Source organism: Sodiomyces alcalophilus (assembly GCF_042370955.1).
Source record: "Sodiomyces alcalophilus JCM 7366 unplaced genomic scaffold ACRALscaffold_1, whole genome shotgun sequence".
Classification (NCBI taxonomy): domain Eukaryota; kingdom Fungi; phylum Ascomycota; class Sordariomycetes; order Glomerellales; family Plectosphaerellaceae; genus Sodiomyces; species Sodiomyces alcalophilus.
The window spans coordinates 3021691-3037711 of NW_027263532.1; the positions used below are offsets into that span (position 1 = coordinate 3021691).

At 56.5% G+C, this 16021-nt stretch overlaps 5 protein-coding genes across 5 annotated transcripts; 2 read left to right on the forward strand and 3 right to left on the reverse strand.

Moving 5' to 3' along the window:
* Positions 1-698: 698 nt before the first annotated feature.
* ACRALDRAFT_1059836 (uncharacterized protein) lies at positions 699-3068 on the forward strand. The gene has a single exon (XM_071016118.1). It carries the CDS (start codon positions 705-707, stop codon positions 2946-2948), a length of 2244 nt encoding a protein of 747 aa, XP_070879339.1. The 5' UTR covers positions 699-704; the 3' UTR covers positions 2949-3068.
* Positions 3069-3174: 106 nt separating this feature from the next.
* On the reverse strand, positions 3175-6195 carry ACRALDRAFT_1073773 (uncharacterized protein; the record flags this gene model as incomplete). The annotated part of the gene is made up of 3 exons (XM_071018148.1): positions 3175-4567; positions 4604-6005; positions 6067-6195. The coding sequence occupies 3 exons, from the start codon at positions 6193-6195 to the stop codon at positions 3597-3599; spliced, it is 2502 nt and encodes an 833-aa protein (XP_070879340.1). The 3' UTR covers positions 3175-3596.
* Positions 6196-6940: 745 nt separating this feature from the next.
* ACRALDRAFT_1067098 (uncharacterized protein) lies at positions 6941-9262 on the reverse strand (the record flags this gene model as incomplete). The annotated part of the gene is made up of 1 exon (XM_071017409.1): positions 6941-9262. The coding sequence occupies one exon, from the start codon at positions 9260-9262 to the stop codon at positions 6941-6943; it is 2322 nt and encodes a 773-aa protein (XP_070879341.1).
* A 2496-nt stretch (positions 9263-11758) lies between these two features.
* On the forward strand, positions 11759-12623 carry ACRALDRAFT_1038681 (uncharacterized protein; the record flags this gene model as incomplete). Its single annotated transcript, XM_071015107.1, has 1 exon — positions 11759-12623. A coding segment is annotated over exon 1 (828 nt), but the record flags the coding sequence as incomplete, so codon positions are not given.
* Positions 12624-14319: 1696 nt separating this feature from the next.
* On the reverse strand, positions 14320-14828 carry ACRALDRAFT_1059835 (uncharacterized protein). The gene has a single exon (XM_071016117.1). The coding sequence runs from the start codon at positions 14673-14675 to the stop codon at positions 14415-14417; it is 261 nt and encodes an 86-aa protein (XP_070879343.1). The 5' UTR covers positions 14676-14828; the 3' UTR covers positions 14320-14414.
* Positions 14829-16021: the final 1193 nt, after the last annotated feature.

Sequence of the window (16021 nt, forward strand, 5' to 3'; positions counted from 1 at the left end):
CCATCAAGCCTTCCCAGCTGCTTGCTCCACCACGGAGAGCATCTTCACGCCTACGAAGCCATTCTTCCACGTCACAGCCCTCTATAGAAGAACCAGCGGCGTCGGCCACGAGTCCAAACGACGTGGAAATGGCAGATTCGCCAATGCGCCAACAGCGTATCGGGAGCCCGGATTCGATTCGCTCGTTTGGTGATGAGAGCTCACTATTTGGCGGCGCGGCTCTGAACGCCAGCACCCCAGGTGGTACCGCCCATGGTACCCCCCTTCACCCCAGTCAGAATCTCGTCCAGCATCCCACCATCGAACCGACCTCTCTGTCGCCAGACCCCATGCCGGCGTCTCTCACCACAACTAGGACCATCCCTCTTGGCGAACCGACCAGCTCCGTGAGAAAGGCCAGAATGACACGTCAGCCGACGCCCTTCCCGCGAGACACCGCGGCGCCGGAGGATGAGGATGGGGACGAGGGCGACGAAGAGGAAGAGGAAGAAGCGGACGAAGAACGAACCCCCCAAGAAGAGAGGCAGCGCCTGCAAGAGATCACCAATCAACTCCGCAACCAGCGTCAGCGCCAGGCTCTATCCGCGAGCAGGAATTCTTGGATTAGCCGACAAGACGACCGCGCTACTACAGCCGATCCCAAAGAAACCTCTCCTATCCATCCAAGGGCCCGAGATGACGCTTCTCCCCGCCCCCTATCGGCCATGGCCGCCATTGCGAATCGCCATGACTTTGAGAACGAAGAGCAGGAGAACATCGAACGACCGTGGCAGCGCGGCGGAAGCCTTCAGCATACTCCCGAAAACATCCCGCCCAGCCTGATCCTACCGGACCATCAACCTGCCATCGCACGCGCACAGGTCGCGCAGTACTTGCCTTTCGTGGGGAATTCCCATCCCAAGGAAGATTCCGATTCAGAGCCGGATACCCCCGCCGAACCCGAGGTACCGCGTCGCTTCTCGTATCGGACGGCCATCCGACGCTGGCTGCTTAGAATGCTCGGCCGCGTCTTGGATGTCCTCGACTTTATCATCGACGCAAAGTATAGTCCGATCCTCCTCGGCATCGTAGTCGTCACCATGGCCTACGTGGGAGGCGGTATGTTGTCCCAATACATGAGCGAGGACTCGTGGGGGGAGTCCTACGACGTGTTCCCCGAAACCGCCAATTCGGGACCCTCGGAATCTTTCACGCTCCCGTCGCTCAACTGGTATGGCTGGAATTTGAGCGCGTGGTCGTGGAACTTGGCTCAGTTGGTCCCGCTCTGGCTCGCACGTCCGTCGACCATCTTCAGCGGCGATGATGCCGTCGAGTATCAGAGGAGGCTGCGGGAGATCGAGTTTGAACTGCAAAATCTCAAGACGTCGAATAGTTTCCACCGCAGTTCTCTCGACAAGCTCGCCAACATCGTTCCCGCCGTCGTCTACATGGACCTGGACAGGAACAACCGTCCTGTCGTGAACGAGGCGTTTTACCACGCCCTCAGGGACCTGATGAAGGCGGATAGGGAGCTTGTCACTCTCCAGCGAGGATCCCACGGATACTACGACGTGTCCGACGAGACCTGGATGGCCGTCAAGACGAGGTTGGCCAGGGAGAAGCACCTCTTCACGCCAAACCAGACCACCCAACCGGCGCCGAGTCTATCCCGCGGCGAAGTCGACCGCATCGTCGAGTCGCAGGTGCCCAAGTCCTGGGCCGACTGGGCGAAGAGGAACCGTGACAAGGTGGCCGAGATTCTAGGCCCGGTTCTCAACCCCGCCGCCCCGCTGAGCAGCGACGATGTTATGAAGAAGGTGACGGCCGACGTGGAGAAGCAGCTCGAGAAATCGGCCATAGAGTACGCCAACCAAGCCATCAGAAATGCCAGTGGTGGCGGTGCCCTGCTCACCCGCGGCGAGTTCCTCTCCCATCTCAAGTCGGAGTTCCTCACATACCGCAACGAGATTCGTGCCGAGACCGAGGGGATTCTTAAGAGCAATCTCACGTCCTACATTCACGACATGCTCGAGCGCGCCGCCAATTACCACCCGGGAGAGTCGTCGCCGTCATCGTCGTCGACCGGCGGCGGCGTAACACGAGTGGAGGTGCTGCAGATCGTCGACGCCGAGATCCGCAACGCCGTGAGTCGCGCCGGGCTGAGGGCCTTTGCAGAGGGCAAGATCAGCGCCACATGGGACCACGACCTGCGGCAGCGTGTCAACTTTTTCGCGCGCGGCAACGGCGCCGTCATCGACGCCACACACACCTCGCCCAACTTTGAGGTGAAGGGGACCGGCCACTACGACGACAACGGCCTGCATGAGGACAGCGGCGGCAGAAAGGGCTGGATCCGGAGCTCGGCCAACTCGCTCCGCTCCCCCAGGATCATGCAGCCGTACGTGGCGCTCCTCGACTGGAGAAACGCGGGCGAGTGCTGGTGCGGCTCCCTGACCCAGACGCGCTTCAAGCTCCCCTACGGCGTCTCTCTGTCCATCGAGCTCGGCCACCGCGTCATTCCCGAGTACATCGTCGTCGAGCACATCCTCCCCGGCGCCACGCTCTACCCGGATGCCCGGCCCAAGGACATCGAGGTGTGGGCCTACATCGACGACGCCGCCCAGCGGGAGGTGGCCCAGGATTTCTCCCAGGCGCACTTTGCCCTGCCATCCAGCAGCCGCCCGCGCGACGCCGCCGCTGCTTCCCCGGGGGTTGCCGATCGACGGGCGGCGCGGCCGTTCAGGGAGGAGGGATGGGTCAAGATTGGCCAGTTTGAGTACGAGTCGCGCGAGGCCACTAACGGGGTGTACGTGCACCGGCTCAACCCGGCGCTGCAGGAGATGCGCATCGAGACGGACCACATCATCCTCCGGGCCACGAGCAATTACGGGCAGAAGGACCACACGTGCTTTTACCGCGTCAGGATGTACGGCGAGGCCGTGAAGGGGTTGCCGTTGAAGCCGACGTGAGCCACCTTTTCTCTATACCTGGGCTATTGGCCTTGGGGTTCTGTTCTTCATGCGGTGTTTTGGGGTTTTTTTTGCTTGATTATTCTTAGACGAGCCGGTTGCGCGTAACGAACAGGGAGCAAGGAGCAAGGAGCAAGGAGCAAGGAGCAAGGAGCAAGGAGCAAGGAGCAAGGAGCAAGGAGCAAGGAGCAAGGAGCAAGGAGCAAGGAGCAAGGAGCAAGGAGCAAGGAGCAAGGAGCAAGGAGCAAGGAGCAAGGAGCAAGGAGCAAGGAGCAAGGAGCAAGGAGCAAGGGGCAAGCATTCTGAGACTCCGAATCTCAAGGGCCTGGTGTGGTTTTGTTCTACCTTTGATTTTTCTGATTTTATTTTTCTGCTTTTGGCTCGCCGGCATTGCTAGTCTGTTGCCACTCTCGTGGCCGGTCAGAGGGAAGCGAAAGGGGTTGCATAGGACGGATCGGCGTTCATGGTTCTCTATACCCTCTTCCCGCCTCCTACTGAATTGAGATTTGATTCACGGACTGAATGATGTATGCAACGACTTTGTGGTTACGTCTCGCGAGGCCTGAGCAAGTAATATACTGGGATGAATCAACGACAAACGCATGCTGTGCATTCTCGGGTATCCAGGTCCATCTACTACAACTACAACTACTCGTCCAGCAATCCCGCCGCGATCGCCTCGAAATCCTCCAATGTCTCGGGCTGGCGATCCATCTCCAGCACCTTCTTGCCACCCTTTGTCTTCTTCTTCGGCCTCTCCTCCTCATCCTCATCATCCTGGAACCACTTCCTCGCCTTCTTCTTCTTCTTCTCCTCCTTGGGCTTCTTTTCCGCCTCCTTTTCCTCATCCTTCCTCTTCTTCCTCTTCTCCCTCTCCTCCTCCATCTCCTGCTCAAGCCTCTCCCGCTCGTAGGCCTCATCGTCCCCGCTTCCGCTCTCGCTCTTCGGGCCCCCGGCAGTGGGTAACGACCGCAAAAGCGCCAGCGGATCCTCGTCCTCGTCATCGCCCGGCCCAGTAGCCACAACCGCCTTGGCGGCCTGCGCCCGCGCCGACCCGCCGATCATGTCGCCCCTCTCCTCGGCCTCGCGAAGCTTCCTCCGCAGTCTCCTCTCGCGCAACCTCGCCTTGGCCGTCTCCCGGTCGTCCACGTCGGCCTCCTTCACCCGAGCCGCCTCGTCCTCGACGAACCGCGCGCGCTGCTCCTCGGCGGGACCGTCGCGCTCGAAGTCTTCCTCGCCCTGCAACTCGTATATGGGCCGCGCCTGGCCGTCGTCGTCGAATATCAGCTTCGTCGGGTTCCCCTTGTACTTGAGCATCTTCTTCTTGGACAGGAGGGCCTTCTCTCGCCGCTTGGAGTCGATCACAAACTCCTGGTCTCCAAAGACGAGCTTCTTGACGCCGTTGTGCCCGCCTCCGTTATCCAGCTCGTCGCCGTTCAGCACCCGCTTGACCGAGAGGAAATCGTCGTCGTCATCATCACCACCCGCGTCAGGTGCCGGCTCCGAGCCGTCGAGAAGCTTATTGTAATGACCAGACAGGACATCCTGGTTGGTCCGCTCGAACATGCGGTCGTATTTGGTCCGCACCTCGTTCTTCTTTTTCTTCTTCTTCACACCGTCTTCGTCCCCTTCGGCGTCGGATTCGTCCTCGTCACTCGACATGCCTTGGCGTGGCGCGTTCTTCAGCTTCTTGACGTCCTCGCCCTTGCGGAACTTGATCTGCGGCTGGCCCGGCAATCCAAAACTGTTGGAGAAGCCCTCGAGGTCCATCTGGTCAAACTTGAACACCTCCTTGTCCCGCTGCAAAAAGATGGACCGCACGTAACTGATAAAAGCCTTCTGGCCCAGGTACTTCAGGTCCGGGTACTTGAAGCACATGTTTTGCAGCTCGTTCCTGACCGACCGCTTCTTGTTCTCCTTGACGACAATCTTCCGGATGGGCACCTTCTTCTGCTCCAGGCGCTTCAGCATGCCCTCTTCCTCGCTGGGGTCCAGGAAGAGCACGGACCGGCCGTCGCGCTCGAACCGCGCGGTCCGGCCGACGCGGTGGATGTACGTGTCGGCGTCCTCGGGGCAGTCGACCTGCACGACCCAGTCGACGGCGGGGAAGTCGACGCCGCGGGCCACGACGTCGGTGGCGAACAGGCAAGAGTGCTTCGCCTCGGCGAAGCGCCTGGTGATCTCCATGCGCTGCAGCTGCTTCTGCTTGCCGAGGAGGTGGAGGAGCGGGATGCCGGGCGACATGTGGCGGAAGCTCTCGTAGACGAAGCGGACCTGCTTGCCGGACGAAAAGAAGACGATCATCTTGCTCTTCAGGTTGGCCTTGATGAAGCCGTACAGGGTGTCGAGCTTCTCCGGCAGCGGGGTGACGAGGTAGTGCTGGGTCAGGGTGGACGGCGTGGCGACCTCGTGGACGGACACGTACTCGGGCTCCTTCAGGCTCAGGCGCGCCAGGTCCGACACCTTCTTGCTCTGGGTGGCGCTGAAGAGCAGGGTCTGCCTCTGGGCGGGGAGGTGGCCGACCAGGGCGTCGACGGCCGACTGGAAGCCCAGGTCCATGATGCGGTCGGCCTCGTCCAGCACGAGGATCTGCAGGTTGTCGACGTCGAAGCCGGCCGTCTGGTCGAGGTGCTGCAGCATGCGTCCCGGCGTGCAGACGAGGATGTTCATCTTGTCCAGGCGTTCGGCCTCTTCCTTGAGGCTCTTGCCGCCGATGATCAGCCCGGCCGAGAAGGCGTGTTGTCGGCCGACTTTGCGCAGGACCTCGAAGATCTGCACGGCCAGCTCGCGCGTCGGCGATATGATGAGGGCTCCGAGGCCATCGTACTCTGTCCACCGCGCGCGGTACAGCTTCTCGAGGACGGGGACGATGAAGGCGAGGGTCTTTCCGCTCCCGGTCTTGGCCGCGCCTAGGATATCGATACCCTTGAGAGCCAGGGGAATGGCTCGTCGTTGGATGTCGGTGAGGGTGGTGAAGCTGGATTTCTCGAGGCCAACGGCGGTGGCATGGCAAAGAGGAAGGTCGGAGAACTTTTTGATTTCTTCTGATTTAGGGTCCTATAGTTGTGTGAGCTCTCGAATATATTTTGCAGGTAGGTGTCCTCTTCATCTTACTCACCAGCTCTTCTACTGCCTTCTCGAGGGCTTCTATGCTTTGCTGCTGCTGCTTCCTCTTTTCCTGGCGGAGATCCCGCTTGAAGGACACCGGTCGTTTGCCTTTGGCCCTGCCCTTCGTAGGGGGCGCCATCGTGTCTGTATTTCTTTTCACGTGCTCTTGGGCCGTACAATGAGTGCTAGGATCGATCTTGGCCTTCTGACGACTTCTCGAGTTCCGATGTCCGGCTGGTTTGATTCGTTTGCTGATGCAGAAATGCAGCAGCGTAGCAGCCTTCTGGAAATTTTTCGACGCCGGGGACTTGAGAGTGGAGACTTCGGTATGTCGGCGTCGATTATCGCCGATTCCCCACCATGTTATCTTACAGTGTGTATACTGTAGAGGTACTTCAAATCATGTACCGTTCTCATCCCTCAACACCATAAATCATCACCAACGGACAGACAACACAGAGTCCTCGGCCAAACAACATCTTCACCGTCTCCTTTAACCACACCAAATTCAACGACAGCCAATTCAAAACTGGGTATCTCGGCTTTCATTTACTCTGATACACCATGACAATAGTCATCTCTGCATGACCAGCGAGAATGACATGTTCCAGTCCCATCTCGCTCCCAGATGGTCCACTGTAGGACAAAGGATGATGGAATCCTAAAACGCCAAACGCCAAACAAAGAGCCAACCAGCCGAGCGTCTCATTCAGAGGGACATACATGGCTCGCCCACGCGCAGTCTCCTCTGCCTTTCTATCCCGTCTGCCTAACGTCTGACGTCCATTCTTCCCCAACTCGTTGCCTCCTATTCCCGTCTTTTCAGCAGCGCGAGCATACATACCTTGCCACTTGCGGCCTTGTTCTCTGATCCTCGTTGATCACTAATAACAAACGTTGGCATCATCGTCCATATCGCAGTCCTCCCACTGCGAATTGCCGTCCTCGTCCTTCCCTTCGATCGACGGCCACAACCCCGTGTCCGGGTCCATCGCCGCGAGACTCCGGTTATGCTCCGCGAGGTCCAGTATGTCTTTTATCCTCGTGCCGACCTCGGCCTCGGCCTCCTCCAGCGCCGCCTGCATGACGTCCCGCGGCGTCCAGGGCGGCAGGTCGAACTGCGTCCAATTCGCCCGGCTGCCCCTGTGCAAGAGGGTATTGCCGTCCAAGACGTGCGTTTTGGCGACGTAGTTCAGGATCGCCCGGCACCCGGCGCAGAAGGGGCTGTTGCTTACCAGCCCATGCGCGCGGTCTTTGAGGATTCTCGACGTGATGGCCGTCTTGGGCAACCAGATGAGGTCTTGCTTCTTCTGTCTCTGTTCCTGCTGCTGCTGTTGGTTGGACTCTCGCCGGCTCTGCAGTGTATTCCATGCTGCCACCTCTTCCGGGGACAGTTCGAGTCGCTCCTTCTGCGTCTTCAGGCTCATGAGGAGGGTCTGCAAAGCCTCGGCGTGCACGCAGCCCTGAAACTCGGCCTTTTCCACCGCCTCGGCGCTGGGAATGCTTCCCTTTGCCACAAGACTCTCAATAACGTCGCTGATCTCCACCGAGGTATAATTCATGCTCTGGAGGCACTGCTTGATGGGCATCATACGCGTCTTGTGCGCGGCCGGCGTGATGCCCAGGTAGACGACCCTGCAATTGGACACGTGGGCCGACACGACGTTGTCCCGCGAAGTCGGGCGGAGGAGCGGCCGACAAAGCATCTTCATGCTCGCTTCGGGGAGGCAGAGCAACTTAAGCCAGTGCACGCACGAGACGGGCCAACCCCGCTCGAAGATATCCCGGCACAGCGGCGCGAACTCGTCAAAGAGCCCAAGGTCCTTGAAACCCCCCTGGGGATGACAGCCCGCCTCGTAGTCGTAGTCTTCCGGGAAGTCGCCAAAGATGCGACACAGCCAGGTCATGTGGCTGTTGATGGCCCATTCAAAGTTGGCCCGCAGCGCGTCCAGCATCTTGAAGACGGCACTCGTCGTTTTGGCGTGATGCGTGACCTTGTTGGCCAGTTCCTCCCTGCGGGCTTCGCTGATGTGGTCGCCCTCGCCCCGGTTGACGGCCGCCTGCGCCTCCATGGCCGCCCGCTTCGCTTGGACGAGGCTGTTCACCTCCTCGGTCAGCCTGCTCATGACGGTGGTGAGGAGCGTGTGGAACATGATCCGGCCGTGGGTGTCGTAAAACTCGGGCCGTTCGAGGAGGTTTCCGGGCGCTTCCGGGTCGAAGTCCTCATGCACCATCCCGTGCGCCGGCAGCGCGTTGTGCAGCAAGTCTTCCAGGGCCGTTCTCTGGTCGGATTGAAGCTTGCGCAAGGCATCGGGAAGGGGAACAACGTTTATCTCGTCGAGGTACACCTCGGGCGGGATGCGGCAGGCGTCGGGGTTCTTTTCCAAGACCTCTTTCATGGGGATAGTAAGATAACGTCCAAAGCCAAACTCGGTGAAGCCTCGCCGCAATCTCTCTTGGATGCCACTGGCGGAAGCCATGTACACGTAGGTGGCAAGGCTGGTATGCGCCGTGCTGACCTTGAGCGGGTCATTCCTGGCTTTGTGAGTGCGCTGGATGCCGTCGACGATGTTTCCGCAGTGTTGCTTGAAGGAGATATCGGTGAGGAAGATGTTCTCGCTAATCTGGGCCTTGACGTGACGCATGAGGTACTGACCGTGACCAGAGGGAACAGCATAGGGGTCGTCATCCGTGGGCGCGGGATAGTCGTTGGGGGCCACTTTAGACATTCTTACGAAGAAGGCAGACCTATCCTGGCCCCAGCCGGTAGGGTCGGCGATGTCTTGGCTGACCTGTTCCATGGGAATGCCCAGAACCTGGCCAAACGCCATGAGCTCTTCCACGTCTATCTCTATGTGATCCAGGAGCTTGGGGGGCTTTGCCTCGTACGCCCGCGAGACGTAGGCAGGGCTGCCGTTCCGATCACTGGGTAGGATGGTAATGGATTCATGATGTCTTTCCAGGACAAAGGCAAACATCTCGGCATTCTCATACAAAAACCGCTGGCCCCTGTTTCGCGCCCGGTGGAAGGTCCCGCCTGTCTTTCCATCCTCGGAGTTATCGTTGGTCCGAACCGGGCCGGCATTCGTGTGCGAAAGGATCCAGGTCAAAGATCGGAGACGTAGGTGCTGTTCCTCGGTGGCCAGCATCTCGGGATCGCCCCTATCGGTGGACCCAGGGGGCGAGGTCTTTGTTGATGACGACATGGTAGCCGTAGAGGGTCGAGATAAGTAGGGCAAGGTGGACTTTTCCTATTCACGGTCAGAAGGTGTAAGCAAGGGGTCAAAGGATGTAGGCAGCAAGTCAACTAGTACGCGCTCTGTCTTGCCTTGGCAGTCCTTGACAGTCCCGGCACAAGAACTAACATGCAAGGACTCTTGGAAGTGATAATGTATGTTCTGGACCGAACAAAGGATCAGCGATCGGCTTGAGAACGCATAATATACGATAGAGATATATGATAGACACCCGCTAGCATCATCCCAAGGAGATTCAAGCCAAGGATTGCATGCACAGAAACAAGGAAATCATAGTAACTAACCTCCTAAGAAGCCAAAGTGCGGGAGGCAACAAAATATCCTAGAGCAAGGACTGCCTGCAGGAACAAGTAAGCTCAGGGAGCAGAACGTTCAGTTCAGTCCCTTAGACGCGCAACGGGAAAGGGAAAAGGATATTGCAGAGCAATACAAAAAGAAACCAAAATAAGGAGTCTGCTAAAGAAAAGAAAGTTACGCGTTGTGCATATAACGCGCCTGCCTCATAAGAAACCATATATGATTATAGTCAGGAGCTATATCTGGTAAACTTCTGGTTCATAGCAGGAAGTAACGACTTTACACAGTGATTAAGATTGGCACTTCCCTTACTGATAGGGACCGCCGACTAAGTCATGACCTATGCTGATTCTTTGCTGATTCTATAGGAAGGAGATACATACTTCTCTCTATTAATAGCATATCATTTAAATTCCTCTATAAGCCGCCGACTATACTACTAACTTATATCCTAAAGATATTACGGTTATATATCATGGTATTTAGAAACAGAATATTATATACAAAGCGGCTCTATAAGTTTTAACTTCTGTATTTAGATATTTAAACTATCTGTATCTACTCTATAAACATATCATATGTACGTGAATAGACATAGTCTTAGATTAGTAAGAACTCCGGGGTAGTGAGTTCGGTTATGGTCTGAGGATTTAGTAAGTGGCAGGGCTGCTGTTGAACCCGAAAGTGATTCACGATTCAAGTTGCCCATGAGACACAAGCCTAGGCCATATAAGCATCTGTGCTCTATCGTCTCGTTTGGTGTTCATTTTGGACGAGGACTAAATATATCTTTGCTGCGGCTTTCTAATCTTCCCCTCTATGTTTTTCAGCTTATGATGTTCCTTCTTTTATTTTCCTACATTTCTTTCTGGCTGTTCAGAGTTCTCTTATCTGTAGTATAGACAGAATCTTCAACGTCGTCGAATACACGCCATGCGTCTATATAAAGCAAGAAGCTAACGCGCCATCGCAGTCAGTCAGTGTCTGGCTCTGGGCCAAGTCTGCCTATTTTTCTAATGCCATATTGCTGTTCTACTCGGAACAATATCATGGGCTGGCATCACCCTTTAGATTTATTTAGATACTTTGCATTATTATGTTTTATGAAGAATATTTCGTATCCATTTCAATCTTGATATTAGTAAAGAGTGTTGATCAGTATCTCATAAGTACCTACCTATGATACGAGAATCTCAAGGGGAAAATTACTCGATTGTCTGTTCAGTTGTAGTTCCGTGTTCTCGGTGAGTGGCAGCTGATCTCGGTGCATTCGGTGAGCACGAGATTGCTTGAAGTGCCCCACTAAAATTCTCAGCTGTCTCCACTAAAATTTTCGTTATCTCTACCTCTACTCTTTCCTGCTTCTCGAAAGCTCATATTCCCCCTGCAAAACCATATATCTTCTTCATACGCGATACCCCCATTCGCCATATACCTCTTGGCCTGATTGTGTGCCTTGAAAGATCTCGTCTCGAGGATACTACGGCCCGGTCCCCATGCAAGTGGCGGAAATCTAGGAACTCGACCGACTACCTTCTCGCCGGCCCAGCATGTCGGGTTTTACAATTCCTGGCCTGGGATTCGCCAAGCCCAACGAGACCCTACCTCCAGTCCCAGCCGACGTACTGGTCGCTGCTGCTAGCTTTGGAGGCGCCGATGTTGCCGCCACAGAGGAGCAGAACAAGGAGCAGAAAGATGAACCCTCGGAAACGGATGCCAACGCCGAGACAGCTGCCCCGGCAAGCGAGCAGATGACGACAGGCGATCAGATGGCGAAAGGTGATCAAAAGATGACAGACGATCAGAAGATGACAGGCGAGCAGATGGCGACAGGCGAGCAGAAGGAGGCAGGTGATCAAAAGATGACAGACGATCGGCAGATGACAGACGAGCAGATGGCGACAGGCGAGCCGAAGGAGGCAGGCGATCAAAAGATGACAGACGAGCAGACGGCGACAGGCGAGCAGAAGGAGGCAGGCGATCAAAAGATGACAGACGAGCAGACGGCGACAGGCGAGCAGAAGACGGCAGGCGAGCAGAAGACGGCAGACGAGCAGACGGCGACAGGCGATCACAAGACGACAGGCGAGCAGAAGACAGATGAACCGCAAAACTCGGCCGCCACCCCGCAGGCAGACCCCGATTCCATGAATGTAGACAGCCAACCGAGCCCACCCTCCTTGATGAGCGCATTGGAGGCAGCGTTGGGTCCACCCGAACCGATGGTTACGGACGACCAGAACCATGCGCCGCCACAAGCGACACCGCAGACACAATCAGAGGCACCCCAACAAAACGGAGAAGGCGAACAACGGGAATGGGAGACGGATTCATCACCCCTCGAATCGTCGTCCGAGTCGAGCAGCTCCGACTCGTCCTCGGACGAGGACGACGACGACGAGGACAACGAAGGGTACGAGCTTCTGGGCATCGACGAGACGGTGCGCATGCTGATGGAGGCGGCTTCCGACGACGAGAATGAAGGCGGCGGGGCCGGGGGCCGCGGTGGCAGCGGAGGCCAATTGCGCACCAAGAACGAGCGGCCGCCAGAGGTGATCCCCAAGCCCGACGTGACCATCGCGCCGGAAGCCAAGATTGAGCCGCTCGGCGAGGTCGACCAGATTGTCGAGAACATCCTCGTCGTCAAGGCTTACACGCCCGGCGAATACCAGGTCCTCGACACGGGGTCGGTGCTGTGCACGGAAGACCGTACCGTCTTCGGCGTCGTCTCCGAGACGATCGGAAAGGTCCTGCAGCCGATGTATACGGTCATGTTCACGACGGCCGAGGCGATTACCGAGGCCGGCCTAACGACGGGAACAAAAGTGTACTACCCCGTCGACCACGCGTCGTACGTATTTACCGAGCCGTTGCGGAACCTGAAGGGATCAGACGCGAGTAATATCCACGATGAGGAGGTGGGAGACGACGAGATGGAGTTTTCGGACGATGAGAAGGAAGCGGAATACAAGAGGCAGGTTAAGCAAAAGAGGAGAGAAGGCAGGGCTGCCCGCGGAGGAGGGGGAGGTCGGGGCGGAGGCAAAGAACCCCACCCGCTTCGGAACGAGGTGAAACCTGACACGACAAGCGCGGGACTGAACTACGACGACGAGGACGACGGCCCATACAAGCCCCTTGCAAGGCCGGCCAGTTTCGGCCAGGGTCCTCCGATACAACAGAACTTTAGCCAGGAGCCAGAACCCCAACCGCGGTTCGGCGCGTATCGCGGACGGGCTGACTTTCGAGGTCGGGGCCACAGGGGCAGAGACCGGGGCAGAGGAGGTCGAGGACGGGGAGGCGGCGGGTTCCAGCACCGGGGGGACTCGAGAGATGGCCACTCCCTGCCACCAGCCTCCGGTGGTCACTCTTGGGCGCAGCCGCAACAGCCACATCAGCTACCGACGCCGCAACCGTATCAGCAACAACCATTTCAACCGCAAACAGCTGGGTACCCGCCAGCAGCGGGTTTCAACTTTAGCGTTCCTGCTCCGCAGCCTGGGCAGGGCGGGTTCCCTGTCGTGCCTCCGCCTCCGCCGAACTGGGCGCCTGGACCGCAAAGCGGCGGACATGGAGGACAGCAACAGCAGCAGCAGCAGAACGCGCAGGGAGCGTATCTCAACCCGGCGTTCCTGGCCGCTCTGCTGGGACAGATGCAGCAGCAGAAACAGGCTGGCGGCGGGGAGGGACAGGCGCAATGGCAGCCGCCTCAGCCGCCCCCTCCGCAGTGATGGACAGTCAGGGGTAGAATTGGCTGGGTTGGAGGAACCTGAACTTTCCAACCGAGACGGAGGCAGCCCATGTATCTGTGGGCCGTTCAACTTTCACCGTACCTATTGTTACCCACCGACACGCCTCATATATCAAGTGAAGTTTAGAATATGGGACGGGGCCTCAGATGGACCCTGCCTGTGCCGGCGCTTGGTGATTTTCCGGGGGGATAGGATAATGGGAGGGGGATATGACGGGATTGGATGGCTTGGGGGTAGTGTGACAGCAGGGACCTTGAGGACGAAGTCTGCTGGCTGGGGTTTCTTCTACATAAAAATTAAGGATGGAGTGGTGGGTAAATACGTTGTAGTGTGGCCAAGCCGCCCTCTGCTGCGCCCTCTGGCACTTGATCTCATGGAGTGAGTGCATTAGACGTTTTGGACAACAGAGAGCTTGTGTTGTCTACCTAGGTACCGGCACGGGACACTCCGCGGATTTCTATTATTGGTTGGGTATTGTGAACTGCCGCTTCGAGATGGAAAGTCGCGCAGCGCGTATTTATCCATCTCATACATAATCCCCAAGTTGCGCATTTCATCCTGTTTGCTGGGTTTCGTTGGGGCATTGAAAAGGACTTTCAAAGACAATCACACTAGGTATACTCTTAACCATATCTGCGTACATAAGAGTGAGTAGGAAAAGCAGAGTACCTAGCTAGACGTATGCGTACCTTGCAAGTGTGCATCAGAGGGACGTTTGCACACCGCATACAACGTACAACGTACATTGTATGTACAGCCGCACTCAGCTGAAATAGGCAAGCGGGCCGAGAGTCTGGGCAAACTCGACATCGGCGTTTCAGAAGTACAGGGGCACCTCGCCTTTTGGGTGGGAAACTGGGGAGGCCCTGGTTGTGACGATGGGCACGGGGAGAACAGAAGAAAAGCAAACTGTACGAAGTAGTTGGCAGTGCCCTCATGTCCAACGCATCAAACGAATTTGACTGACCCGGTTGAACAGGCGGTGGGACGAAGAGACTTCAGCCCTGGGTATTCTCCTATTTTTGTATTTTCCGTCTTCTTCAGCGTTGCTTCATTCAATTGCCGTTAATGTACCGAGTTGCAGAGAGCTGCGGGTAATTGCCGAATCGCAGCAGCTGGTAAAAGGCCAAGAAGCGGTAAATGGCGACCGAGTCTTCCCAAGCACAACGTACGTTGTAGAGATGTTCGACGTGAGGGAGTTGTTGCGGGCGCTGGAAACCGAAGAGCAAATGTAAAGCTCCGAGCCAAACGGAGAATCCAGCACGTGGAGGAATACTGAGGATGCGATGCTGATTGCCGACAACGCTGGCGGCCATTGCGTGTGGCGAGGAGGTACAACGTATTGTTTTCTCTCTCCAAAGCTTCCGCCCATTGTGCGGCTGTGCTGTGAGGGGGATGTGATGGGAGGACTCCGGCTTTCATTCAGGGGTCAAGTCGGCGACCATAAATCTAGGGGTCTTCTGCCAGTGGGACAAGGCGAAGCATACCATTGGTGGATGCGCGCATCTAAAACGAAAGACGGCGTTTTTACTGGTCAAAAAGGTGGTTTGCCAGCAACGGCTCTACGAGCCTTACCAATTAAAAGCCTTTTGTACCTGCATGGGTTCCTGGCTAGTCCGGACAGTAGCGCCTCTGTACTTCTGTACGTTGTAATAAGTCCGTTGCACCGAGGAGAGGTCATTGCCAGGAGGGCGGCGTCGTGGTGGTGATGAGTGACAGGAAGATGGGACCGGTGAGTAGGTACTAGACGAAAGGGAACAAGAATCCGATATGATACAGTGATGATGAGGCCGGATATGAAGGACCGAGCAGCTCAGACGTATGGTGTCGGCGTCATATACGAAGTACACCACTTTACCTCTCGAGAAGGTACGTTGTATACGTTGTAGGCACAACGTATGTCGTTGTACTTTGAGTAGACAGTTCCAATTGACTGGTCTACTGGACTCGCTGACCAGACGTACAAAGTAAACAAAACAAAAAGGACTTACAATAGGTGTGATTTGTGATAATGATCGTCGTGTGATCCTCACAAGCCAGCCAACAGGCGTCGTCCAAGTGGAGCTGCCCATCCGTGTTATGCATGGGTATGATGCCATCCCAAAGCCCAAAGCCTGACAGAGGTACCTTGACCTACCGAGTCTTCTTTTGCGCATTCGTGTTTTGTTGAGAGTACCTACGTACGTTGTACAACGTAGAGAATGGTTGAGAGAAAGCAAGGGATGGACTGCGCTGTAGGAAAAAAAAAAAGAGTTGTTTTTACGAGGAGTCAGAGACATCCTTACGAGACATATGGTAAGGAAATGGGAAGGAAGGAAGGAGGGAAGGGAAGGGGAAATAAAAGGAAGGAAAAGCGGAGGCAATATGTACTCCTTCCCCAGGAACCACCCGCTCCCTCGTGCGAGTTGGTACCGAAGTATAGTGAGGAAGGCAGGGAAAGAGCGTTGTACCGACTTCCTGCCAAGACAACAACCCTGGGAATCTGTGCACCACGAGCCGCCCTCCTCGTTCCTGGCATATCCTCCTCTCCTATTTTGTATTTTGATCTCCCGCCCCCATCTCTCTTCCTCTCCCTCTTCCCCTTCCACCTGATTTCGCTTCACGTCGGTGCCAGGTCTTTCGCGAACCTCCTCTTCGTGTGCGATTGAGAACTGCATTGAAG